Here is a 27,416-nt window from a genome sequence, read left to right on the forward strand (position 1 = left end):
TTTACCTTTTACAACGGACAGCTGCAACCCTTAGTGTGTACACACATACAGACAAGAACTCATTGTCCACATATCCACAGCAGCCTAAAACACACAAAGCCTTTTTGTAGCACCCAGAGACGATCCTTCTAAAACCAGACTTGAAGCATCCTCAGGCACAGCCAATGTTAAGGGGATTAACACCAGGCCTGGGGAGAAGGGGTTGGGCCACCAGGGGTCAGAATGCTCAGGTGATGTCTCCACTGACTACAGGGTTTCTTTCTTTTGCCTTTTTTAAAATTTTTTTACTTTCTCATTTTCTGAAGCCATCCAAAAGAAGAATGATGATTAAGGAAAGAGAAACAAACATGATGCACGACTCTACAAGGAAGAGAAAGGAATGGAAGGCAACGGTAGATGAAGATAACACTGAAGACGGACAGAAGAAACCAGGCCACAAGGGGAAAGGCAATTTCAGTTTCTTCTCGTCACCAGAGAGGAACCTAACCTGGGGCTACCACTCCTTCCAGCTCCCCCTAGGTGCCTCTTCGTACTGAAATCTAAACTCTGTAATGAACACTGCAGACAGTACCCAGAAGAGTCTAACAGCGATCAACAGTCTACAGCCAATGTCCATACTACAAGTAAGGCTCTTTCTCAGATCAGAAGCAGCTTACTCTGGATTGTTGTATTTTATCAATTCCTGGGACCAAGGCTTGAGAATTTAGAAGACACAATCAAAGGGCTACAGCGCCAATTATAGGTTTCTTTTAAAAAGAGGTTCTGTGCTAGTCCCTTCAATAAAATGCTTGTCTGCAGGAACTTTACAACATTCCTTAGACTATCCAAGGAATTTGGCTGCTGTTTCCTGTGATAAGTCTTTGTAGTGGGGGAGGGAGACAGAAAGCAGATTAGGCCTCAGAAAAGGGGGGGTGTCACTGAAGATCCCTCCCACTGGTAAAATCCCAAGCTTTACCTAAATTATCAAGATGTAAGTTTTTTCAACTAGACTCACATGTGGGTTTAAACAGTTATTAAAGAATTTTTAGCAATATGTGAAAAGATAGCAGATTCAATGAGTAAATGTATGATAAATTAAAGTTCAAGATTATTCAAATTAGAAGTATGATGTCTTTCACTGTAGAAATCACGAGGGACAAAAGAATGCTCTTTTCAGTATTGCTGTTTGTGTGCACACACGCAGGATATGCTAGGTGCACATTCCACAACCTGCATGGGAAGATCAGATGATAACTTTGTAAAAGCAAGAATCTTTACCTGCTAAACAAACTTGCCCAAAAGAATGCTCTATTAAAAACACTAAAGACCTCCTATGGCGGCACACACCTGTAATCCCAACAAGGAAAGCCAAGGTCCAGCCTGGTCTACAAAGTGAAATGTCTCAAAAACAATCACATCAACAAAATCTTACCATGAAAAGGCATTCACTTAATTCTAGAACACTAGATGATATAGTGGGGGAAAGGCCCCAAACAAAAAACATGTGTTCAGTCATAATGGGGAGGAAGGAGAGAGAGAATCCAGTCTTGAAAAGGAGCTATTCCAGGTTAAAAGACCCAAGAGACTTAACAATGAAATGCAATGTGCGTGCACAGTTTGCAGCCTAGCCATCTGCTTAAAAATTGTTAAAAAATGCCTGATACAACCATAATTAGAATGCTGACTGAAAGTCAGATGCATTGCTGTTTTCAAAGGTGCAATGACATGTTTTTTAAAGCTCACAACTGCCTAGAGCCACAGTGTAACTAGATGAATAGCTAGGTGTTGGGAACATGGTTTGTAACAATCCATACTCAGAGGGAAAATGGGGTCTCCACATGAAACCAGATTAACAAACAGAAGCAATCTGGGCTCTAGGTGTCAGGGTTGCTATGGTATACATTTTCTTTTTCAAGACAGGATTTCTCCGTGTAACAGTGCTGTACTGGAACTCGTTTTGTAGACCAGGGTGGCCTCGAACTCACAGAGATCTGCTTGCCTCTGCCTCCTGAGTGCTGGAATGAAACGCGTACATCATCACAGCCGGCTCTCACTACACTACACATTTAATGTGCGTTTTACATTTTGTGTATGCTTAAATTTTCTACAATGAGCCGGGCACTGGTCCTGCACGCCTTTAATCCCAGCACATGGGAGACAGAGGCAGGTGGATCTCTGTAAGTTCGAGGCCAGCCTGGTCTACAAGAGCTAGTTCCAGAACAGGCTCCAAAGCTACAAAGGAAACCCTGTCTTGGGGTTAAAAAAAAAAAACCCTACAGTAAAATATTTTTTCAAAAAGTTAAATAAATTAAAAAGGTAATATATATAATTTATATACACATGTATATATATACATATATATATATACTATAGCCAGACTAAATAAAAATAAAATCTATATACTGACATAAATTTCACTCTATACAAAAAAGGAGTGGGTCTCAGCAGCTTGCATGAATCCCAGCTTATTATACTAAATCAAATTCTTTAAAGGATGATTTCTTTCTAAAGCACCCAGGAGAATTTGAAAGCAAATGCATTGCCAAGATTATAAATAAGTAGGCTATTTTATTAAAGACTCTCACAAGATAATGCCAGATAAAATACCTAAATTTCAGCCACATCTGTGGCCAAGTAAAAACCCTTGCCCCAAGCAGGAGGCGATGAATAAGAGGCAGAAGGATCTGAAGTTTGCTGTCAGCCTAGGCTTCCTAGGGGAGCCTGAACTATATAGTGAAAATAAAAACAGACAGGGGCTGGGGTGATGGTTCGGTTGCCATGGCAAAGTGCTTGCTCTTCAGATCCCAGCATGCTTTTTCCAAATAACATTCCCCAGATTGAAATTTACCTAATATTATGATCTGGCAATGGTTAGAGAATGCGTAGGTTCTAGGAGAGGGGACAAATGGAAGTCGGCGCTGTCTCCCACAGTGGGAATGCGTTTAATGCCACGCTATACCTGGGCTGAGAGATCATATTTAAGGTTTTAGGCATGATCAACCAATGCTCTACCACTATGCTCCCCACCCCCGCCCCACACATGTTTTCCCTGTTAACTCAAAAACTGAGGTCAGTTGAGTGAGATGTCACTCTGTGCGCCAGTGAGACAGCTCAGTGGATAAAAGGGCTTTCAGTAAAGTTGAGAAGAGAGAAGAGAGAACAGAGAACAGCTTCAGAGTAATTTCCTGACTTCCATATGCACCCCTCGACAAGCAGACACCCACATACTGGTTCCTCAACCTTACCCTCCTAGGTTAATTTTTTCAGAGACGAAAAATCACGGTGAGGCTCACAACCACACTACAAAACAAAAAGTTACAGTGGTGGCATAATTTCTTCATTACTTTAACAGTTGATTATGTAGGGTGGATGTTGTAAGACACCCATTTTTTCTCTTTTACAACCTGCCTTTCGACCCCTCGCTACAGGAAAAGGGGGAATCCTTTACCCTACAAAGATCAGTAAACACTTGGGTAAGTTCAATTTACTTTTAACCAGTGCTGTGTTTTCAAAACCTTCACATTTATTTTTACTTGTGTGTTTGCATGTGTGTGTGTGTGTGTGTGTGTGTGTGTGTGTGTGAGAGAGAGAGAGAGAGAGAGAGAGAGAGAGAGAGAGAGAGAGAGAGAGAGAATAGCTAAGACGTGTGTGCACATGATTCAGGAGACCAGAAGATGGCGTCAAAGCCCCTGAAGCTGGAGTTAAGGAAGATGTAAATCAATTACAATGGGGACTGGACCATGGGTATTTGGTTGTCCAGAAAGGCAGAAAGTGCTCTTGATTGTTGAGCCATCTCTCCAGGCCCTCAATGTTGGTTTTTGTTTGTTTGTTTGTTTGTTTTAATATCCCTACCCAGAAGACCTTATAAAGAAAATGGTTACTTTCAGATGTTCCTTTTATTGAAATGGGTAATCCAGTACAAAGAACACTGGACAGCTTGCCAAGGACATGAGTCAGGAGGTCAGACCTCTGTCTGTGTCCACCAACTAAAAGCAGTAATACAGGGACTGACTGAGCCGTTCATCTGTCTCCGTCTTGTTGAAGCAGAAGTTTGCCAATGTTTGACATGCTGAGAGTGAACTAGACACTGCTTGCACCCCAAGGTTCTGCACTTCCAAAGATTACTGGTTCAATCGCCCAAGAGTGCCTGTTACATAATGCAGGAAATGGAAATGACCACAGAACATAAGCATGTTTTAGTGATAAGATAGCAGCTACCTAACTCGGCAAAGCTTTCCCCCGCTCTGCTCCCCACGGCATGCCAAGGGCATGGTAAATCATCTCAGTACAACCCAGTGAGTTCTGGTCAAAACTACGCTAATGCAGTATCGCATAGAAGCTGGCTCAGCATCGTATACAAGACATATTTTGCCTGCATTCCTAAGTCTTGTAATTTCCTTAATAAATCTGAAGTTGTTTTTGAAAACCTACTTCAGCAATGATGCAAGCAGTGCGGCAGCCAGACACCTCTTCCCAGCCCTTTGGAATATCTCTTGGCTACTCACACTGGGTCTGAGCCGGGCAAAAGAATGAAGGAGGCGGGTTCCATCACTTTTATCTGCTCTGAATTTACCCGTGCAAGGGGGTCAAGAAGTGAACCTTAAGAGAACTCTTGTAATGTCCTCCTTTTCGTAACTTGATAGGCTAATTCCTGATCACACTACCAATCTGGAGAAGTCACCAGCAGTGTGCAAACAATCGTTCTAAAAACAATAAACACCAGTTTGCCCTGCCCTGTACAGCGGCAGTCTTAGAAAACACTAACCCCACTTAAGGTAGCCATACTAAATACTGGCTTGTATGGATAAGGAAACACACTACATCTAATAAGATCAACTGGGCACATTTAAGAAAGAGTTCTTATATGTACTAAAACTGTCCATAAAGTTTGGCCTATTGTCTTGTGTTATTTGTCTGCTTCTTCCCAGCAAGCTTTGGAAGTCCTTGGCCTTCCCACACCTCCACGTGATGATTTTTACTCTTGGGTTTATTTCCCTGACCACTGACTACCAGAATGCTTCAGAAATCTTGATTTTAAAGTAGATACAACACAACGCTGGATTTCGGCGATGTGTAAGACGCACCCCTAAATATCACAGACCTATCTATTTTGCAAATTAACCCCTGGAAGATTAATTTCCTATATGAGACAAACACAAATTCTTGCTGAAGGTATTTGAAAGACGTGAACCACTCCCTTTGCCTTTGTTTTTAAAAGACAAGAGACACATTCTTCAAATCCTAGGAAATATTTTCAGCCACTAACTTTCTTGTCTTAATTGCTGAAGTCTCCTGTCGTGGCAGCATATCAGGGCTGGAAAGGGGGGTGACAAGAATGACCAGTTGGAAGGTGAAAACTAAAAGGTTTCTACCTCCCTCTAGTGAAGAGCCTGCAGGGGGCAGACCAATCTCCAGAGAGCCAGTCCTTTCAGAGTTCATCCTAAATGTCTCCATGTGTTTCTCTTTGGGAGGCACCTCTTGGCTAGTTGCCAACATAAGACCATCCCTTAACAGCTTGTGGTGCTTTGACCTCCCCCAGGAAAGGTACCCCCAAACCTTTTCTGTATCAACCGAACCTCCCAGAAATGAGAATCAAAAGGACCACTTCGCACCCAGGACTTGAATCCATAACCACAGGCCTAATGTCTAGCACTAGTAATGTAAACCAATTAGTGGGTGTTGCCATTTGTAACTGAAACAGGCCATACAGGTACAACTTTCCTGATACCCAAAAGCTCATTGAAGACACAGGCAGGGTGGTTCATGCCTGTGATTTCAGTTTCCTGGAGAGTTTGAGGTAAGCCTGGGGTACAAAGTAGGTTCCAAAAGGCTAACCTGGCTACAGAATGAACCCTTCCCCCAAAGCAAAGCAACAAACAAAAGATCAACAACAGAGGGGGAAAAAACTCACTGAGGTAATTCCTTTCTAGAAACGGAGTCATTCGGTAATTTCATAGTCACTAAACTCTAACAAGAAGTTAACAATAACTTTGTATTACTACCAAATCTTTACCACTAGGAAAACAGATGGAATGGTAGACATTATATGGTTCAGGATAAGTGGAGGAACAGAGGTCAGAAAATTCCTTCTATCCTGTCACTGCCAAACCCTGTGTAAGGCTTGGGGTAATGGCTTCAGATAAGTGAATTCTGTTTATTAGAAAGAGCCTCTCTGTCTGCCTCTGATCTAGTACTCACTGTCTAACTGTGGTGTTGTGAATGAAAAAGGCCCCATAGGCTCATTTATATTAGTCCCCAGTTGAAGAATTTAGGACTGTTTAGGAGATTATTAGCCCTGGTGAAGGAGGAGTGTGACTGGGGTGGAGCTTTGAGGTTTCAAAAGAACATTCCAAGACAGTCTCAGTTTGCCCCCCACCCAGCCCCCACTTCTGCCTGCCGATCAGCATGTAAACTTCTCAGCTACTGCTCCAGTGCCCCAGTGCCATGCCTACCAGCTTCCCACCATGGACAAGCCCCCTGAAACTGTAGTTGAGTCCCCCCTAATTAAATACTTTCTCAGAGTAGCAGTGGTCTTTCACAGTTCTGGCCTTGAACTCCTAGCAATCCTCCAACCTCAGCTTCTTTAATCCTGAGATTATAGAAGGAGACCTACAAAACTGCAAATGAGACACTAAGTGTTTTGTTTGTTTGTTTGTTTGTTTGTTTGTTTGTTTGTCTGTCTGTTGAGATAGGGTCTGATTTGGCCCAGGCCAGCTTTAAGCAGTTCAGGTATGACCTTGAACTCCTAGTGCCCGGGCTTCTACCACCAGACAGGACTGGAATTCCATACCACCACCCCAGCTTCTTTTGTGATTCTGGGAAGCAAACCTAGGGCTTCCTGCATGCCAGGCAAGCTTGTTACCAGCTGAGCTACATCCCAGCCTGGTAAGATTTCTAAGGTTCCTTTTACTCCCACAATTATTTTCCCCAGCTTGCCCCCAGTGGTCAAGCTTGAATTGTCTTTAGATTTCTAATCTGAGTTTGATACAAGGAAATGCATTGTATACACACACCCATCAGCGTTTGGATCCCCCCCCCCCACCTACCCACCTACCCATCAACTGCTCCAAAGCCAACTCACTTCCATAGCTGCCAGGCATCTTTCCCCCTCCCTGCTCAGGAGGCTTCCCCTCTCCCCTTGGGTCTGAGATAACCCTATGCATTCACGTGCTCTGATCCCAATTCGCAGAGCAGAGAGCCGAGGGGGAGACACTCAGATGCTCTGCTTTGTACCTGCGTTCAAAGGCAGCATCTGCTGCGTCTGTGGGACCATCTGTTGCTCACTTTGACATAGAAAAGATAGTGCAGGCCTCAGGAGCGGTGTCACAGGTCACACACACCCAGGCATATGCTCCATAGTCACCAGAGCTTACATCATCACCCCCATCCAGGACTTTATTTTCTCGTGAGGAATGGTATTGCTAAACTCTCACAAAGGGTCAAGTCTGCTTGGTTTTTAGTTTTCTGCTAAAAGGAAAAAAAGAAGATTGTTATTTTTTCTTTGCTTTTAAATCTGGATTTCCTGAATATCAATTATTAAATTCTCTAATTTCAGGCTCTAACTAGAGCTGGGTCTTCCCCTAACTCACTCAAGGTCTTATCAGTCTTTATGGGCATATCACCTACAAAGTGAGATCTGAACGTTGATCACCCAGGCTCCCTTGCGCTCAAACTCAACGTTAAGCCAATTCAAAAACATTAAGAAAACCCAACAAGGATCAGCCGTACAGTCTAAGACTCTTAGTGCCGAGGACAGGAGGGGCCACCGCAGGTGAAAAGGCTTCTAAGACACAGCCTGTGTTGAGCAACAAGAAATCGGGTGAAGACCCAAATTAAATGAAGATCCCTAAATTTACTAACATCTGACTGACTTAGGGGAACGCTCTAGAACAGGGCTTGGTCCAGATAGGCCACTGTGTGTTCTGGACATTGCAGGATATTTAACAGCATCCCAGATCTCTATTCAACAGACACTGGTTGCATTTCCCTACCCTCAGCTATCATAACCAAAATACAATTTGCCAGGATTGCCTTCAGACCGGATGCCACCTCCTCTTCCTGGGAACTACTGCTAAAACACACTGCAAAGATTTAAGACAAACACATCACTCGGGAGGGGGAGGCGTCTGTGTTTCAGATGGACGGCATTCCCACGACTAATAGTTAAGCACAGAGAGACTCAGTGACACAGGTATTCTTGGAAGCTGTGTAAAGCTCTTGTCTTTCCCCCTGTCACCCGCGTCACTACCTCTCTGCCCATGGCTGAAATGTAGCATCCTGTAAGGTCACCTGCCATAGCCACAACCCTGGCTGCTTTTAAACGTATGCAAAACTCATCAAGACTCCTGACATGATTTCTTCGTTATACTCCACAGCCCACCATGCCCAGAAGTCTTCAACACTGATGAAAGTAGTGAAGATCAGAGTTTGGTCAAGTCAAGTTTGGCTTTTTCCTCCCTGCCCTGGGAAAGCCAGCTAAAGTGCTCAGCTTTGACCAGAGTGGTTGAAGAGGTGTGTTAAGTCTTCACCCATCTTCTTAGCTAGCTTTTTTGTCCCCCTCTTCTTCCCGTAGGATGGAGCAGACATCTCTGCAGTCATTCTCACCCCGAAAGAGCAGCAGCTGCCAGCTGCAGGGAAACCGACTGAGCCTGAAAATGGACTGCGAAGATGACTGCTCTTAACCAAACATCTCATTTTGCCGCTTGTGAGAGTTTGCAAACTTCCCTGCCTCGGGAGTAAACGCTACATTAGCTGAGAGCAAAAGCCGACTCCCCTCCCCTTTAAAGGCCTTGGTCCAAGTTTGGAGACACTGCACAGAGTTTCTTAATGATTCCCGATGTTTAAATTCCACAATGAATTTATCAGGAAAAAATAAACAAATAAAGATCTTTTAAACAACTAAGTCCGAGATATGAACAGGGAACCTGGAAAGACCCAACAGTTGCTTTTCAGAGAACCTTAGCTCTCTATTAAAACTAATATTTACCCAATTGAAGCCAATGGCACTAGGCATATTCTGTTAAAACACTAGGCCACTCTAAAGGTTTATTTATCCCAAATCCAACTACCCAGTTGCTATCCTACCAAGAACAAAGAATTCAAGTGCTCCCAAGGGCAAAAGTTTAACCCTATGGAGCTGTGGACCATATTTGGAGCCTCCCAGCTAAATCCAGACATTTGAAGCCCAGAGGGGGGGGGGGGAATCTCAAACGTCCAAATTAAACCCACGTTGGAAGCTTAGTTACAAGCATCATCGTAACTAAAAAATTTACATCTGTAACTCACACATTCAGATTCTGGAGGGAAACGTGGCTGGCAAATATTTATACTAACGGACTCCACATTTTATATCTCTTCTAGACCCCTCACAGCTGCGACTGGCTATAACTAGCATCCTAGAAATCTCGAGTTATTTCAGAACCACAAAAGGAAGACTTCCAGGGAAAAGGGCTGGGCCGGGCTAAAGGGTTTCCAGCCCTAATCGGTACACAGAAAAGGCTGCAGGAGTCTATCCCCCTCACTTAAGAGAGAAAGGTAAGGGAGGGACCGCTGGAAGGAGATTGGATTTGTTAAGCTTTTCCAAACAGGAAATCCCAATCCGGGAAGGGACAGCCCGTCAGCCTTTTAATTTCCTGGCGGTGGCAGGAGTTAGCCAGGTCCTTGGTGCCTCAAGTGCCGATTGCTAAGGCAAAGTTACTGAGCGCACCAAGAACAGTTCGGTTGCTCCCTGCCGTGAAGGGAGCTGGTGAAACTGAGGCTCGAAATGATCCCAGGACTTACGGCTGCCTGCCGTCACTAAAAGGGCAAAGGGAGCAGCACACCATCAACGTTTCGGAAAACGATAGCTGAATCGCCATCAAGGGCTCCTGGTGAGTATCTCGGTCGGGAGGCTCACCCTGCAGCCTCACTCTAGAAACAAAGTATGGCTAGAAGCCTAATTCAAAAAGATCCTCTCGGAGTCCCATAATCTAGCTGTGGACTTTCTCTTTCCCCGGGGTCCACATCTCTGCTTAATCAATCTAGAGTTTCCGCGAAAGTTACCTTCGGGACCCTTAATTGAACCCTGCCTTTTCGCCACAACCACTCTGGATGCGTTATCCCTACTGGACACCCCTTCCTCACAAGCCCTCCACTCCACATCGTTATGCATGGGGGGGGGGGGGCAGAGTATCCTAGGGTTGTACGGTTCGGGCTTTACCGACCCCTGCCCGGGCTTTTGTCCCTACAGCCTGCTTCCCTTGCAAAGAAAATCTGCGCCCAAGGCGCCCACTCACCAACTCATCTTTCTTTGGAGCCGCAGTTCTCTCCACGGGTCCGGCTGCCCTTGGGCCTGGCCCTCAGCCTGGTCCTCCCTCCCTAGGGAGTCCTAGTCCGGTTCCCCTCCCGCAGTCGCCGCAGCCGCCACTGCCGCCACAGCCTAGCAGCCAGCCAGTTCTTGCAGTCGAGCACCGCGCACTCCAGGCGCCCCTCCCGGTGGGGGCGGCCACCGCCTCCTCTCCGCCCCCGACCTCCGCGGCGCGACAGGCGGCTACCAATTCGGCTGCGGGGGAGTCTGTGTCCCCAAGCAGCCACTAGGGTGCGCAAAGGCAACTCAGCGCGCTCCTCCAGGCCCACTGGAGCCCCCTACTCACCTGAGGTGACAAGGCCACCGAGGGCCGGCGACTACAGAAGGCAAAGGCACCGCTTTGCTCTGTGCCACACTCAGCAGCGCCCCTCGGACCGCGATGGTGGACTCCACGTAGCTCAGTCCTGGCCCCGACCCCCTTCTGAAGCCCAGCAAGCGGGTCCTCCGGGTTCCAGCTGGGAAGTCCCGGAGCCTTCCTGCTCCTGGACAGCAAAGTGGTTGGTGCTTTTACTGCTGCAGAAGTGGGCTGGCTGTTCGTCCCATCATCCGGCTCCACTTTCTCAAAGCTGTGTTCGCAGCAGTATAGTGGAAACCTTTGTGCTTGGTCTCTCTCTCTCTCTCTCTCTCTCTCTCTCTCTCTCTCTCTCTCTCTCTCTCTCTCTCTCTCTCTCTCTCTCTCTCTCTCTCAATGGACGGGAGAACACACGTCCTCGGGTGGTGATTTCCTCCCCAATGATGAAGTTTCTGCTCTGTGAAACTCCAGGTGACCGCACCTCTACCAGACACTGTTCTTCCCCCGGGGCAGGTTTACCTGATGCGTCAGAAAAGCAGCTGTGCCAAACAGCAATGGAACAGCCTGGGGTCAGGAGACTTCAAACTCCGTAGTACTGATTTCTTTGGCATGGGGTCTCATAAACGGTTCTGTGTTTTCCATATAGTTAACATAACCAGTGAAAACTAATGTAGACTTTTTTCCACCATTGCTTCCCTGGGAGGTTACGAAATAGACTGGGATAGACTGGGGACACCCACAGTCCATGTAGACACGGGCAAATGTAGCTCTTTGCAAAGTGGGGTTTCAACGATGAAAGACAACCCTGGAGGAACTCACAGGGTAAGGAAAGCACAAGGACCCGCAAACTCTAATTAATAACCATGTAGCCTGGACAAGTTGTTTTAGCTACCAGCAAGGATGTCTCCAAGACGGTAGCAGAGCAACAGAGGTACCGGTGATGCCTGCGCCACGAGGCAATTAATCAGCCTCTGCTTCGTGTATGTAAAATGTCTGAACTGTGAGTACACTCACTTAACGGAATGTCTGTTTAAAATGTTACATTTGTGTAAGTAAAAGTCCGAATTTTTAAATTAAATATATTTTACTATTTATATGTATGTGTGTTTTGTGTATGTGTGTGCACGTGAATGCAGATAAGGGGGCAGTGGGGGAAGAAGAAACGGTTGTGAACCTCTCGAAGTGAGTTTTGACAACTAGACTCGGATCCTCTACAAGAGCGGTGCAGCTCTTAGAAGCTACACAACCTCATCAGTCCCTAAAGTTTGACTTTTAATTTATGCTATAAGATTGGTTAGCATTTTCGAGTATTCTCTGCTCATCACCACCCCAGTAGCATTTATTCCACATCAATAATAAATTCACATCAACTTAAAATCACTTATAACATCTCAATAAAAATAAGACACTTTTGCCTTTGTTTACGTTTCTATTCACTTACGGCTTAACTTTAACAAAACACCTTTCAAGAATTAAGAAACTCTGTCCACTTTCTGCCTTCTCATTTACTCCATTCAGAAGTTGCCTTTATTATAAGTGTCCCCTTGAGCTTGAAGCTCACAACTGAAAGATTGCTCCTTCACAGGCCTGGTGGTACCTGAGGGTAATCCTAGTCCTTGAGAAGCTGATGCAAGAGAACCAGCCTGGTCTACAGAGCTAGTTCCAGGACAGGCTCCAAAGCCACAGAGAAACCCTGTCTCGAAAAACCAAAAAAAAAAAAAAAAAAAAAAAAGAAATCCACACAAGTTTGGGCCTCACAACAATTTGGGACCAGCCTGAGCTACGTAGTGAAGACCAGACTTAAAACACCAAAAACTGCCTATTGAAATCAATGTGGTGGTTCCTCAGAAAATTGTGACTCAATCTACCATAAAATCCAGCTGTACCACTCTTGGGCATATACCTAAGGGACCCTCCATCCTACCACAAGGACAGTTGCTCAGCTTTGTTCATTGTAGTTTCATTCATAATAGCCAGAAACTGAAAACAACCTAGATGTCCTCAACCAATGAATGAAGAAAGTGGTACATTTACACAAAGCTGTATGACTCAGCTGTTAAAGACAATGACATCATGAAATTTGTAGGCAAATGGACAGAACTAGAAAAAAAAATTCATTGTGAGTTAGGCAACCCAGACCCAGAAAGACAAACATGGAATGTACTCACTTAAAAATAAGTATTAGCTGTTAAGTAAATGGTAATCAAACTACATTCCATAGTCCCAGAGAGGGTAGGAAAAAGGAGGGCTCTATGGGGGATGCATGGATCTCCCTGGGAAGGGGAACTGGAATAGATTTTGTGGTTGGACTAGAGGCAGGAAAGATGGGAGTGGAGGGATCAGTTGTGTGGGGAAGGGGGAAGGCACCAATGACTGCTCATGTATGAGCAAATTCCAGTACTGCTTTCTTAGCACTGAGGGTGGGGGGACACCTCTCACCCCCGTGCAGCAATTACCAGCTGAAATCTAGTTCCTTCCGTCTTCTTGTTTCCTTTGGCCTAATGGCTGAGTACCCAGAGTTCAGATTTGGGACCTATATTCAATCTACTGCTTCCATTACTGCTGTCTTTGTGTCCCATGGAACTAAATCCCATCATGTGTCCACTATTCACACATTGCATCTCCAGACCAACCCTCTTCTCATATCTCAGGCCCCTGGCAGCTACCCATGTGGCTACCTACTGACCTACTAGTTACTGTTCTCAATGCTGATTCCCTGAAATGTTTTCCCCTGTCTCCAACCACTCTTTTCCAACTGAAGTCATCCCCATATCAGATCTAAAACTTTACATCATCCTCAAATTTAATTTCTCTCCAATGCCTCAGGAAGTCTTTCCTGCTTTTTCTAAAATAAATTAAAAATTCAGCTACTGACGACCTCACTGCTAATCTCCATCTAGATCTCATCTGCCATACTGTCTTGGCTTGACCCTTGCTCTCTTGCAGGATATTGTCGGCCCAGACACTAGGGTGATCACTGTAAAATGTTAGGCGACACAATCTACTCCTTTCCTTAAAATTCCGCGGTGACCCTATTCAGTTCAAGCAAAAGCCATGTGGGGGCCTAGAAGGACATTGCTGACCCACTCTTCTCTAACATCACCTCCTGTTTCTTTCACCCAGTTTTCGACACCATGTCCTCCTTGATATCCCTGCCTTTGTTTTCTGGAAACTGCATCTGCCTCAGGATCCCTGAGCTAGCAGCCTGTCTGTCCCAAGCTCCCCAACCCTCCATACAGATGCAGTGGCATCTGTATAGCTTGGCCCCTCACTTCCTTTGCTCAAATGTAACCATGTTACTCATGCCTTTCCTGACCACTCTTCTTAAAGTTTAAGATGAACTTTGCATATCAACACGTTTCTCCGTTTTGTAATTGTAATTTGTAGTCTCATGTGTCAGTCATCTTTCTGTTACTGTAACGAATAACTGAGATGATAAACTCATAAAGGGAAAGGTGTGTTTGGCTCCCAGTTTTGGAGGTTTCAGGACAAAACTGACTGGCTCTGTCGCTTTTGGTCTGTGACAAGGCAGCACATCCAATTCCTCACCTCATTCCTAGGAATAAGAGGGTGAGGCTGGTGGCTGATATTACCATCTCTTCAGTGACTTCTACCTTCCATTTTCTTTTTCTTTTCTTTTTTAAAAGACATTAAGATATGGTCACCATATTTCACTGGCTGGCCTAGGACTCCCTGTGTAGACCAAGATGACCTGAATTCAGAGATCTGCCTGCCTCTGCCTCCGGAGTCCTGGGATTAAAGCTGTACAGCATCACAGTGGATTTAGGGTTTTACTTCTTAAATCTTCCATCTCCTCTCAACAATACGGTAAGCTGGGGACCAAGTCTTCAACCAGGGGGCTTTTGGGCAACATTCCTGATCTCTAGGCGTAAACTGTAGAAGTCACAAAGCATAGTCCTAAATTAACATTAGTATCTGTGTTAGTCTCACTGGAATGGAAGTTCCAGACAGACAGGGATTTTTATCTGTTCCTCCACATGCTGTATCACTAACACACCTGGAATGTTCCCTGACATAGAGTACACATGCATGAACGAATGGCAATTTTGACCCAATGCTTACAGATATTTCCCTGTCGAAAATGCGGTAACTAACATACTTAGCCTAGATAATTGCTCTGCAAGGAATAGATGCACTAACATAGTATACACAAACAAGCTATATTTAAATTGCTAATATTCATGACTGAGAAAAATATCACTGATATTTATTAAAACAACACTTACTGTATGGATCATTCTTTTAAGTATACGGTGGTATTGAGAAGTGCTCTATACCATAATGGACACCATGCTACTGTGTCCACATTGTAAGGGAAAAAACAGACACCAGAAAGTCACATTTGCCCAAGCATTTGAATTAGTAGAGGCAGAGTCTGAGTGCAGACAGCAGGAGTCTAGAGTGCCTACACCCTTAAATGTTACCTCACCTTTTCTCTAGCATGAATACCATCAGAGGAATGTCTGCAGAGTGACTAATTCCTAATCAGTAGACAAAGCTAATGTCCACCGTCCTGCTGTCTCTGATGATAGCTACATTCCTCACAGGACAAGGGGTCATGTTATTCATATTTACGTGAATCACACTCTGGGGCTGGGGAGATAGGGAGAGGGGCTATCAGAAAGTACTTATTTCATGTGATTTTTAAAGTACTCAGCGCAGCAGAGCTTCTCTTGATGACTCAGTATGGTTTTCCCTCTGTTTTATAATACCAGGGCAGCCTGAAGACAGAAGAGATCCACCCGAAGGTACAAGTGGTAAATGAAATTAAGTGTTAAACTGAGACCTTTAATCTCCTAACACATGGGGGGGGGGTCACTCAGTAAATAACTACTACCAGCAGCAGTGCCAGACTCACTTAGAGAAGGACCTAAGCTCCCGTCTTTTACCTTTCCATATTCTGAGTCCCATTTTATCTTATATTTACTTATTTATTTTAAATAACTCACTGACACTGGTTTTGAACTTCTAAACCTCACACCTCCATCTTCCGAATGCTGGGATTGCGGTCCCCATTATACCCCCTTTATGGAATACTGAGCATTGAGCTTTGGGCCTGACAGGCAAGAGTGTTACCAACTGTGCTATGGCCCCCAACCCACATATGGTTTTTTGTTTTTGTTTTTGTTTTTGTAAAATTCTCTCTTTCGTTATAAATTAGAGTCTTGTCTCCTAGCCTCTGCCATTCCTAGTCAGCCACTTAGGGTGCAGGCTGGAAACTGCACAGCATTCCTCCCATCGTTGTTTACCTCTCTGGGATCAAACTAATTATAAAATTTGTTCTTATCTGACTTCAACTTCTCAAGTGGGGAAAAGTAAAGTTTTGTCTCTGTCTCTCTCTGACACACACACACACAGGACAGCTAAAATAATTCTAACAATAAAAGAACGGCTGGGGGCATTGCCATTCCTGATTTTAAGTTATGTACAGAGACATAGTAATAAAGACAGCATGGCACTGTCGTAAAAACAGACACATGGATCAATGAAATAGAATTGAAGACATAAACATAAGTTCACACACCCATGGACACCTGATTTTTAATAAAGAAGCCAAAAATATATATTCATTGGAGAAAAGACAGCGTCTTCAACAAATGGTGCTGGTCAAACCAGTTAGCTGCATGTAAAAAAAAGGCAAACAGATCCAAACTATCACTTTATACAAAAATCAATTACAAATGGATCAAAGTCCTCAGCATAAGACCCGCTCACACAAATCTGATACAAAAGGAAGTAGGGAACGCGCTTAAATTCATCAGCACAGGAAAGGTCTTTTTTTTTATCAGAACCCTGATAGCACAGACATTAAGATCAATAATTAATAAATGGACCTCACAAAACTAAAATTCTTCTGTGTACCCAAGGACACTGTCATTCAAGTGAAAAGGCAGCCTATAGAATGAGGGAAAAAAACCTTTACCACCTATACATCTGACAGAGGTTAGTAAGTAGAATAAGGAAATAATAAACAAAGAAACTGAATATCAAGAAAATAAACAATTTAATTTAGAAATGGGCTACAGAGCTAAAGTGTACTTTCAGAAGATAAGACTGAGGAAAACGTAAAGGGTCAGTATCTTTAGTCATCAGGGCAAGCAATGTTAAAACTACTTGGAGATTTCATCCAGTCAGAATGGCCACGATCAGTAAAACAAATCACAGAGATGTTACTGGGGATGCAGGAAGGAGGCAACACTTCTTTGCTCCTGATGGGAGAACAAACTGGAACATCCACTATGACAGTATATGTGGAGGTTCCTCAAAAAGCTGAAAACTGATTTAGCACAAGATAGAGCTGTACCAAAGACCACTCCATCTTACACAGAGAAGCTTGCTCCTCCATGCTCACTGCTGTTCTACTCATAAGGGCCAAAACTGGAAACAGCCTGGCTGTCCATCAGTCGATGTGTGGGTCATGAAAACGTAGTATATTTTCACAATAGGATTATTTGGGGATTAAGGCAAATGAAATTATGAAATTTGAGGTAAATGAATGGAGCTGGAAACAACCATTCCGAGTGAGGTCACACAGACCCAGAAAGATAAGCATGTATGTTTTTACTCCTATGTGGACGTTAGCTGTCATGCTTTAGAAATGTGTGTTTTATCTAGAAATCCACAGAGGTTAGGTAACTAGTAAGGGACCAGAGGGGAGGAGAGGGTCTTCCAAAGAGGGGAAATAGAGTATAAAGTGACAGGGAATAAAAGGCAAAATAAAACAGCAAGATTACACAGAGTGGGGAATGGTAGAGAAAGGTATAGAAAGGAATATGGAGAAGAGCTCATAATAAAGACTTGTTGGAAAGACTCATAGTATAAAAAAATTCTCAAATGCATAAATAAATGAAGTTTATGTGGAGGTAATCCTATAATGGGGAAGAAAATACCACAACTAGACATCATATATAGAAATACTGCCAGCTCCATTCTTTTGAGTTGTTGGCCATAGACTCCCTGGCCCAACATTAAAGGTCATTGTCAGTACTATTAGTTACCCCTCACGGCCTGATGGTTAGACCCTACTGCTAAAGACACCACATCCTTATGACACGGAACACGGAGAAATCGGGCTGGTGTTCTACCAGAGGCTTCACCCCTACTGAATGTTGTTCATAGAGCCGGAAGGTGCTATACTGGTGGGTAAAAGTAATTATCAGTTTTACCCAGTTACAGACCCTGTGAACTATAATAGCTTCCTGCCTGCAAGATGTGTCTTTCTTAAAAAAGCAGCCATTTATTTTCAGATGAAAGTTGAAGTCATTGCTAAGGAGAATTATGTAGGACTATTATAATAGTGGGCATATCTTACGTAACAGTGATATGTAATACACATCAGAGTGGTGCACATATTATGAGGGCAACTAACCAAGTTTTGATTGGATTTAAGGTATTCTTCGTGAAATGTAAACCATTCCTAACACAGTTCATGAGGCCAAGAATCTGAGGCTAGAAATGCTGGTCATGGACTCTAGGGGAAAACCTCCTACTATTATTCTGCTCAATGAACACAGCACTAAAACGCCCCCTAATAACATAATGCTATGCCTATAAACCATTGCACCACTCAGTTCTCATCAGAGAAGCTTCTTCAAGCAGTACATGATAATGAACAGAAAGATTCACAACTGAACAGCAGAAAGACAAGGGTTATAGACTTTGGAGTACTCAGTAATCAATAGATTGTAAGAGTCAGAGCAGGGAGATGAATCCAATAATGTGTCTTCCAGACAAAACAGAGCTGATGTACATATGAACTCACAGGGACTGAGATGGCGCACACATAATGCACACATATTCAAGCCAGATGAAATTCCACCAGGGAGAAAGTGGCGTGGGCACACTGATCCACCCTTAGCCAAGAAACTTCTTGCAAAGGATAGTTGCTGAGAGGGAAAATCCATTTTCTTCAAGGGAATAACACCTGGTGTATCAACAACAGTCTAGGACAGGCCCCCACATTTAGGTGTCAGTGACCAACACAAATTCAACCTGATGTCTTTTTGTGTATTTTTTATTTTTATTGTGAATTTTGTAGAGGAAGATCTGGGAGAAATTGAGGAAAGGGAAAGATCATAATCAAAATAGATTATATGAAATTCTCAAAAAATATTAAAAATAATTATTATACATGGATTATTCCACTAGGAATTTATATTTTTATTGTTGTTATTGACGCAGTCTCACAGAGTCTAGACTGTCTTTAAGTCCATGATCCTCCTGCCCCAGCCTTCCACTGTTAGTCTTGCAGACATATAAGAAACTTTGAAATGCTTGGAATAATTTTGCAATTGTTTCTTGTCATTTACAAAGACTATTTGAAGCTGACTGGAATTTTACGTCTTGACTTAGTATATTTCTTCCTTTCTCTGCAGTGAGAGCCACCAAATCTTGAGTCAGCCTCCAATGCTTGCAGCAACTGTCTGGACTGCTTTCTCCTTCAACGTTACAACTATCTCAAGACTCGTAAAACTTTTCAGAGTGCTGAAGAAAGACAGTTGATCTGGAGGCAGGCAGGCCTAGGTTTAAATCATGATTTGTTACTAGCTAAGCAATTGGAATGCATTGTTTACCATCAGGGAGAAATAAATGACTATTTAAAAAAAAAAAACCAGTCCTCATCCTATGATCCAAGATGATGATGTCCCCCCCCCCTCCACACACACACAGATGATAGCACAAAGGGAGCAATCAAAAGAAAAGTCTGCAGTCACCTTGCCCTTCTGTGGAGCTGTCGCTTATGGCATTGGCCGTTATGATGCACATTGTCCTGGGTAAGCTGCGTGCCACGTCATGTATTCCTTTTAGAACATGGTGCCAGAACAATTGGTCTCTCTCTTCAAAATGTACATACTTTCATTTCTTAGAAAAGCTGTCACCCTTTTCCACACAAACTTGCAACCATTGTTAAGAAGAACTACTTAAACAAATGGTTCTTTTCATACCAGGATTTCCAGGAAGCACAGAGGCAAGCTCCTATCATATCATTCTATAATAATAGCAAGGATTTTTTTTCCTCTTCTACTTTTTCTGTGTCTTTGTAGTATATTCATTTCAATAACTTTATTAGATGTTTAGATTTTTAATTCTATATTCTCAAACACATACTTAAATAGGTACACTATAAATATTAAATATAAATATTAAATAGGTACACTATAAATATTAGTTACCCAGGCTAACACCAGAAAATAAACCAAAATTAAAATAGAGTCCATTTAACCTACCAAGGGCACAGGAAGACAAATGCCTTGTTTTTGTTTTGTTGGGAGGAGGGGTTGGAATTCTTTTTGTGGGGCGTGGCTCTTTTTTGAGACAGATTTCTCTGTGTAGCCCTGACCATCCTAGAACTCACTAGGCTGGCCTCAGACTCAGAGATCCACCTGCTTCTGCCTCCTGAGTATCGGAATTAAAAGCATGCATCACCACTGCCTGGCTAAATGCCTCATTTTTTAAAAATCTCTTTGGAATATCAAATAATCATGTTCAAAGTGATGTTTTAAGTTTAAGCTATTGCAAGATTTGTCTTCTATTTAAAAGAAAGGTCTAAATCTAATTGCCCCAACAAATTTCTGCATCAAAGTGGTTTATTTTGTGTGTCTTGATCTCATTTTTTCCTGTGAGTTTATGTTGTAGTGATGCAGGAAAAGGATGCCCCCCTCTGTGTGTGACTGTGTGTGTGTGTGTGTGTGTGTGTGAGAGAGAGAGAGAGAGAGAGAGAGAGAGAGAGAGAGAGAGAGAGAGAGAGAGTTACTAATTAATGTACCCCAGCTGCATTTATTTTGGCTCACTTTTCTCATCACAATCACTTTTCACGCATGAACGGTTTAAAACAAAGAGGTGGGTTTTTCTATGTTATTTTTATTACAGGAAATAAGAGCCTTGTGTTCCTTGATATCTCGGGGAGCACAGATTCTCTCCTGTCTTATGGCCTTTATTCTTCCTCCGTCTGAATTTTGCCATCTGTCAAGTTATCTCACACCACGGATTCTAGTTCATCTGTAATAATACCTGCAATGTCCTGGAGACTTCTCACAGCTCAGAAGACCACACCAGGGTTCAGAAGATGAGAAGTGTCAAAAGAAAGTTAACTTTACTGAGCAGCTCAAAAGAGTGGATGATGATATGTCTCTCCATAGAGGTTTTAGTGACCAATATATAACTAAATCAGGGTTTAAAACATGACAGGAATGCATATTGATAGCGGAGTTTCTGGGGCCAAAGAATTCATCAGAGACGACAACACATTTGACCTTCATCTTACAGGAAACGGGATTTCTAGGCAGAGTATGGTGTGAGTAATACAGGAAGACAGTAGGTCCCAGGGAGTTTGGAATACAGTGAGTAACAGACTGTAGAGAAAATGAAAGTGAGGGAGAAGGGGGTACGATCTAAGAAGTTGGGAGCAGATTTGGGAGTGGAGGTTGGGGAGATGCGAAATTGAAATTCAGACTTCACATCTAATACCATTTGAGTTACATCATATCCTTGTTCTAAGTTTTTCTTTGCCTGACAAACACTAACTATAGGAAGGAAGACCTGATTATACAGAGAAAGGATTCAAGAGAAAAATGTGTTCTAACTACAAAATTTATACTCCAATAAAACCCTGGAAATGCTATTTCCTGTGTTAAACTTGAGGTGCTTCTGTTATCAAGGATGCTCAATTGGACATTCTCAGGTGCACAGTTTGGACACTGAAATTGCTCCCATTTCTCACCACCATCTTACTGTTCTCATGCTATAATGACTTCATGGTTAGAGATCTTAAAATTCTTACAGAAATATGCATGAAGCAGGGCTGATTGAGTTTTTACATCAAATGTCGGTTTGGTGGTTTGAATGAAAATGGTCCCTGAAGGCCCACAGGGAGAGGCATTATTGGGAGGTGTGGCCTCGTTGGAGGAAGTGTGTCACTTCAAAGTCCAGAGTTCAAACCAGGCCCAGAGTCTCTCTCTTCCTACTGCCTACAGATCCAGATGCAGAACTCTTAGCTACCTCTCCAGCATCATGGCTGCCTGTATCCTGCCATGCTTCCTGCCATGACGATAACAAAACCTCTGAAACTGTAGGCCAGCCCCAATAAAATGTTCTCCTTTGTAAGAGTTGCTGTGGGCAAGTTGGGTGGTAGTGGCGCACGTCTTTAATCCCAGCACTGGGGAGGTAGAAGCAGGCAGATCTCTGTGAGTTCGGGACCAGCATGGTCTACAAGAGCTAGTTCCAGGACAGGCTCTAAAACTACAGTGAAACCCTGTCTCGAAACAAAAAACTTGCTGTGGTCATGGTGTCTCTTCAGAGCAATAGAAACCCTAATTAAGACAGGTGGGCTGGAATTTGGGGATATGCTCAGCTGTGTCCCTAGAGGCTCAGGCCTGCTTGCTTGACCATTTTCAAATGTCTCACTTTACAGGGATACGTTCAGTGTTTCTCTCAAGGGATTGAGAAAGCCAGCCATTCAATCCATCATTATGTGGCCTCTATCTCTGAACAGAGATTAAGGTTTAGTGCCCAATGTGTTTCAGTAGATTAAGGAACTGATTCCAATACTGACAATGCTACCATATTTTTATACTTACTAGAATTTCTAACTATTTTCAAGAAAAAGAATTTCTGTAAGTTACAAGTGATCCCTGAAGAAGATGATTGGAATACATTTATTGTGTTTAAATGAGAACACACACACACACACACACACACGAACAAAAGTCCTTTGTAGGACATTCTCTTATTTCTGATCTCCAGAGATTGACTCGTTAGGTATCAGTATTATATTTACAAGACTGACATAATTTCTAGAGAGACTGGCATGGTGGTGCAGAACTGTAATCCCAGCTTGCAGGAGACTGAGAAAGGATGTCATGAGTTCTGGGTCAACCTGGGTGACATAGTGAGACCCTGTTTCACAAAACAAAACAGTCCACAAAGCAAAAACAATACAAAAGAAACAACCAAAAGACATCTCTAGAGCTCTGGTGTAATTATAGGAAGGAACGATACCTTCATGATTAATATTAGCATTACGAGAAGTTTTGCAACTTAATGCATAAGAGGGAAGTTATAGACGCTGGCATATGTGAGTACGTCTTAAGAGTGCACCAGAATTAGGATAGAGTTTTCTGGGTCTCTATTTCCTCTAAAAAACAAATCCTAGGTTTGGTCTGAGGACCTCCTCTATTGCCTCCTCCCTCCACAGCTGAAGTGCTGGGGGAGAAAAAGCCTAAGAGTCTCACCCTCCAAGTTGGCTGGGCGCTAATGAGCAATCAACAAAAGTTCTTAGGCGGTTTAGTGTTCCTTGATGAAGAAAGCTGCTTTGGTCCTACATCCAAAGGTTATCAAAGTGACTATCCAAGTGGAAAATTCCTTACAAGGCAGTTTTGAGGGGTCCATATCCGTGGAGTATAATGCTACCCGTGATGAATAATTCACTGACAATTACTTCCCAAAAGAGAGTTGTAGCTTTCATGGGCCATTAGCATTTCTTGCAAAATGTTCAGTGACTTTGCAAATACCTAACTCTGTGGTCTATTGGAGATAGCAAGCCTTTCTTTTCCACTCAAATCTCACAGCTCTCTCAGTTCATGAAAGAAGGATGGCAGGGGTGCATTGGAGGAGCGTGGGGGGTCAGGCACTGCATGCGCCAACATGCATACCCCTTGTGCATAAGGGGACCACACAAATGGAGGTCATTATCACCTTCCCCTGGCCCACCCCTGTCGTCTTCTTTGTTGTGTTCTGCAATTAATTAATGGAAGATTAGCCTCATATCTAGTCGCCCAACTGCTCGATCTGGAAAAGATCTTTATTCTTTCTAACCCTCAGTAGCCGCCCGTTGCTGAATCACATCCGCTTCTGTCACTGATGTGCATTTTGTTCATTTGGTTTTTTAGCAGCACTGGGGCGAGAATTTGCCGCACAGCAGACGCACTCCGCCACCAAGCCACACATCTCAGTTTGACCTCCCGCATATCTTTCAGCGGTTCTCTTCTCTCTATCTCACTTTCTTCACGGATCATTTGTTATTTTAACACCTATTCCTTCCTTCAGATGGCTAGGATAAATCCTAAGAGCGAAGGGGTAATGGAGCCTCACCCGGCCTGGGGATGGATGGACAGTGGATGTTGACTGAGTTCAAGACTCAGCGAAGCAGGGAAAGATGTGAGACTCTGAAGGGGAAGCTAACTAACATCCACAGGTTGAGAAAAACACTGGATGTATCAAACCTAAGATCCAAAGAGTCTTTGATCTTAGATGTGAGCAAGTGTAGGGAGATCGCTAAGGAACTGCTCAAGTTTGTTTGTTTGTCTTTAAAACTGTATATATATATATATTGGAGCCAGAGAGACGCAGAGAGACGGCAGTGTTAGGAGCATTTGTTATGCTTTCAAATGACCCAGGGTTATTTCCCATTATACATAGCAGCTCACAACTCCAGTTCTGGGGGGTTTAATATTCTCTTCTGACCTCTCACGTCAGGCATAGGCAAGGTGAACAGACATTCAAGCAAGCAAAACACTCATATACATAAAATAGAATAAACAAATCTTTAAAATTTTCATGTATTTTGTGTGTATGCCCATGCATGCATGTGCACTCTAGGACATGAACACACATGTGAGAGTGTGCAAGTCAGAGGGTAAGTTATGGGAATTGTTTGTTTTCCTTCTACCTTGTGGGTCCTAGGGATGCAACTCAAGTCTTTAGGCTTGTCAGCAGATGCCTTTATGAACGGAGTCATAAAAAGCCCATTAATTCGTGTTTTGAAGCTTGAGTTTATTGTTGGATGTCAAGTCTCAGAAGGCAGAGACAGCAAATACTGGAATGATAATTCCCCAAATGAAACTTCTAATCTCAATACCACTAATTAAAAGATTTAATTATTTTTTTATCAATTTCCTTCCCTCAGCCGTTTATGTCCACTCCTGTCACTCACTCAGATATGACAGATATGACAGAAACACTGTAACATATTTGTTAAATGAATAATTATATAAACCGGTCATCCACAGTGAAAATCTAATCTCATTATTACATCTATGGAACACTTAAACCCACCCTTCCAATCCATTTAGACTTGAGACAAAATAAATAAAGAGTCCTCAGTGGAGCCTGAGAGTAAGAGCATGGAAGTAAGCCTCTGGTTACTCCAGGTTATCGCCTCACTAACAGACTGCCTTATTCTCTCTCCTCTTCCCATGAGTAGGAATTCCACCCTCAGAGGGAATTGTTCACACGCATCCCACTCTTCTCATCTTCGATACACACTCCCTACAAATGACAGACTTGCAGACTCTCACAGAAGAATAAGAGGATTCCCTCTGTTAACACACAAGTACAGTCAAGAGAAAGATAGAAGGAGAGAAAGGAGGAAGGAGAGAGAAGGTGAATATGAACCTATATTTGCTTTCATCTTTTTTTTTTCAGGAGAACCTTAGCATAGAAGCTTTTCATTTAACACTTTGATTCTTGAGCTATGCAGAATGACTAAATGGAATACCGAATCTCATTTGAAATTAGTTTCCTAACACAAGGGGATTCTGGAGCACAGAGATGATCTCAGGGGATACACATGCTACCTCATGTATCTCCAAATCCTGTAGTTACTTGATCACTTGATACAGAATAAACTTAATGAAGAACATACACGTTTTGTAAGTCCATTTGTTCTTTTCAAATAGTGGGGAATACTTTTGGGAAATTTCACCCAGTACTATAGCCTTGTGAGCCAGAATGTTTTGAGTACAGCTTGACCCTTCCTGGGAGGAACCAACAGAATCAATGTTCTGGTGCCTTTCTCTGTACAACCCAAAACACTTCTTTTTGTGTCAATATTGATTTAAGAAGACCAATGGATGGCTTGGTATTACCTCTCTACAGTAGCTACCTTGATTTAAACTTATCTGCATCATGTTTTGGTAAGGTAGGAAACTGACCTGTAAAATAGCATTTAACTAAAGCAACAGGCTTGGTTTGCCTGCCTCTGGCTACGTTCCATATTTCTTGTACTTGTTATATTCTTGCAATTTATACTTGAGAATTCCAGCTGATGGTGGTTTGGATGAGAGTGTCCCCAGTGGTCCCATGTATGTGAACCCTTGTTTCTTACTTGGTGGCACTGTTTGGGAGATTTAGGAGGTGCAGTCTTGTTGGAGGACTTACGCCACATCAAAGACAGAGATCCTTTTGAGTTTAAAGACTTGAACCACTGCTAACTTGCTTTCTCTACTTTATGCTTGCAGGTCAAGATGTGCGCTCTCAGCTTCTGCTCCAGCTGCCATGCCTACTGCTTTCTGCCATACTTCTGTGTCATGATGGACTCTTATGCCCCTGGAATTGTGTGTGCAAATAAACTCCTTTTCTCTAGAAATTGCCTTGGTTGGGATACTTTGCCACAGTAAAAGACAAGTAAGTAGCGTATAGTTCAATCCTAATATCTGTTTGTGAGTCAAGAGAAGCATTGAAGAACCATGTGTAGATGAAGACAGTTCTCACCAAAGTGTTGTAGGTCACCAGCTCCATCATCCATGGGCTCCTCTCTTGGTTCATCTTCCTCTTCCATCAGAGTCATGTGATGATTCTCAGAGGAGATCTTGGGATCCATGTCTACCTGTTCTCACCAAGAAAAAAAATAGATGCTATGATTGGGAAGTTGAAAGCTGAAGTGACCTATGGAAACCGCAGGTCAACAATGCTTCATTGTGAAGCCCAGAAGTTGAACATCTGGGAAACCCTAACTGCTGTTGGAGTTGAAAAGCAGACATCCTGAGGTCAACATGGTACCTCATCACTGACTCTTCCTTAAAACATCAACATAAATAGCAGCCTCATCACCATCAACAAAAGCACAGACTTGGGGTAGAGTAGTTATCTTCCTTTAAAAGTGGACACAAGCAAATAAATAAATAGCTCTATTTCACTCCTTAGGGCTACACTCAAAGGAGCCTTGTGGAAGCCTGAAATGTAGATAGCACCCAAACCTATATATGCCATAAAATTATTAATAATATTAAATATTAAAGTAATAAAAGAATGATATACTGTAACAAAAGTTATGTGAATTTTTTTCTCCCATTCTAGCAAAATCACTTATTTCTTAGCATCTTTGCTATCTGATTTTAATTTTTACTTTCTTACGGAGTTAAAAACAAAGGCTTTTCCTTAGCATATCATAATTGCCTCATCCCAGTTTTGAATGTCTTCCTCATCACGTCCCAGCATTCCTAACACAGACCACTTAGGAGGAAGAATTTATTCTGACTCATGGTTCAGGGGATTCTGTCCATCATGACAGTGAAGAGGCATAGCAACATGAACAGTTCATGACCATTGTTATGTGAGTATATGGTGGTGTTCAGGAAGAAAATAAACTGGGCTTGAAGCCCAGCTGAACTGCGATGCTTGGGCTCTGACCCCACGGCCCATGTCTACCAGCTAGGTTTCAAGTCCCGAAGGTTCCTCCCATTCGTGGGCTACTGACTGGGAACCAGGTGGTAACGTACATGCTCCTGTGGGAGATATTTCACAGTTAGACCTTAGCAATCTTCTCTCCCCAGACTATGAGTGAACAAAACATGAAGTATTACAACACAACAAACACCAGTCTAACAAAGACAACTGCTAAGTGCTTAGTGGAGGGCAGAATATGTACTGTGGATGCTCTGAACAAAGGTTCCTCTCAGACAAGATGAAATTTGATGGAATGCAATTTTTTTAAATGTTTGTCTGAAGGGAGTGAAATTCAAAACGTATGAGTTGTTTGTGAGGGGAGTTTTTCATTTAGTA

At 42.9% G+C, this 27,416-nt stretch overlaps 1 protein-coding gene across 9 annotated transcripts in view; it reads right to left on the reverse strand.

The window, feature by feature from the left end:
• Phldb2 (pleckstrin homology like domain family B member 2) overlaps positions 1-27,416 on the reverse strand; it is a 222,771-nt gene that overhangs the window by 87,759 nt on the left and 107,596 nt on the right. For 7 of the 9 annotated variants that reach the window (XM_050148921.1, XM_050148925.1, XM_050148917.1 and 4 more), the window contains exon 2: positions 26,127-26,237. In XM_050148921.1, coding sequence (XP_050004878.1) covers positions 26,127-26,235 — 109 coding nt within the window. In that variant the 5' untranslated portion in view covers positions 26,236-26,237. Of the gene's footprint in view, positions 1-10,253; positions 11,687-26,126; positions 26,238-27,416 lie in introns of those variants that run through there. The other 2 variants (XM_050148920.1, XM_050148919.1) reach the window with 2 other exon arrangements.

The sequence above is a fragment of the Alexandromys fortis genome, unplaced genomic scaffold, assembly GCF_014885135.2.
Source record: "Alexandromys fortis isolate MF-2015 unplaced genomic scaffold, M_Fortis_MF-2015_v1.1 scaffold_4, whole genome shotgun sequence".
NCBI classification, from domain to species: domain Eukaryota; kingdom Metazoa; phylum Chordata; class Mammalia; order Rodentia; family Cricetidae; genus Alexandromys; species Alexandromys fortis.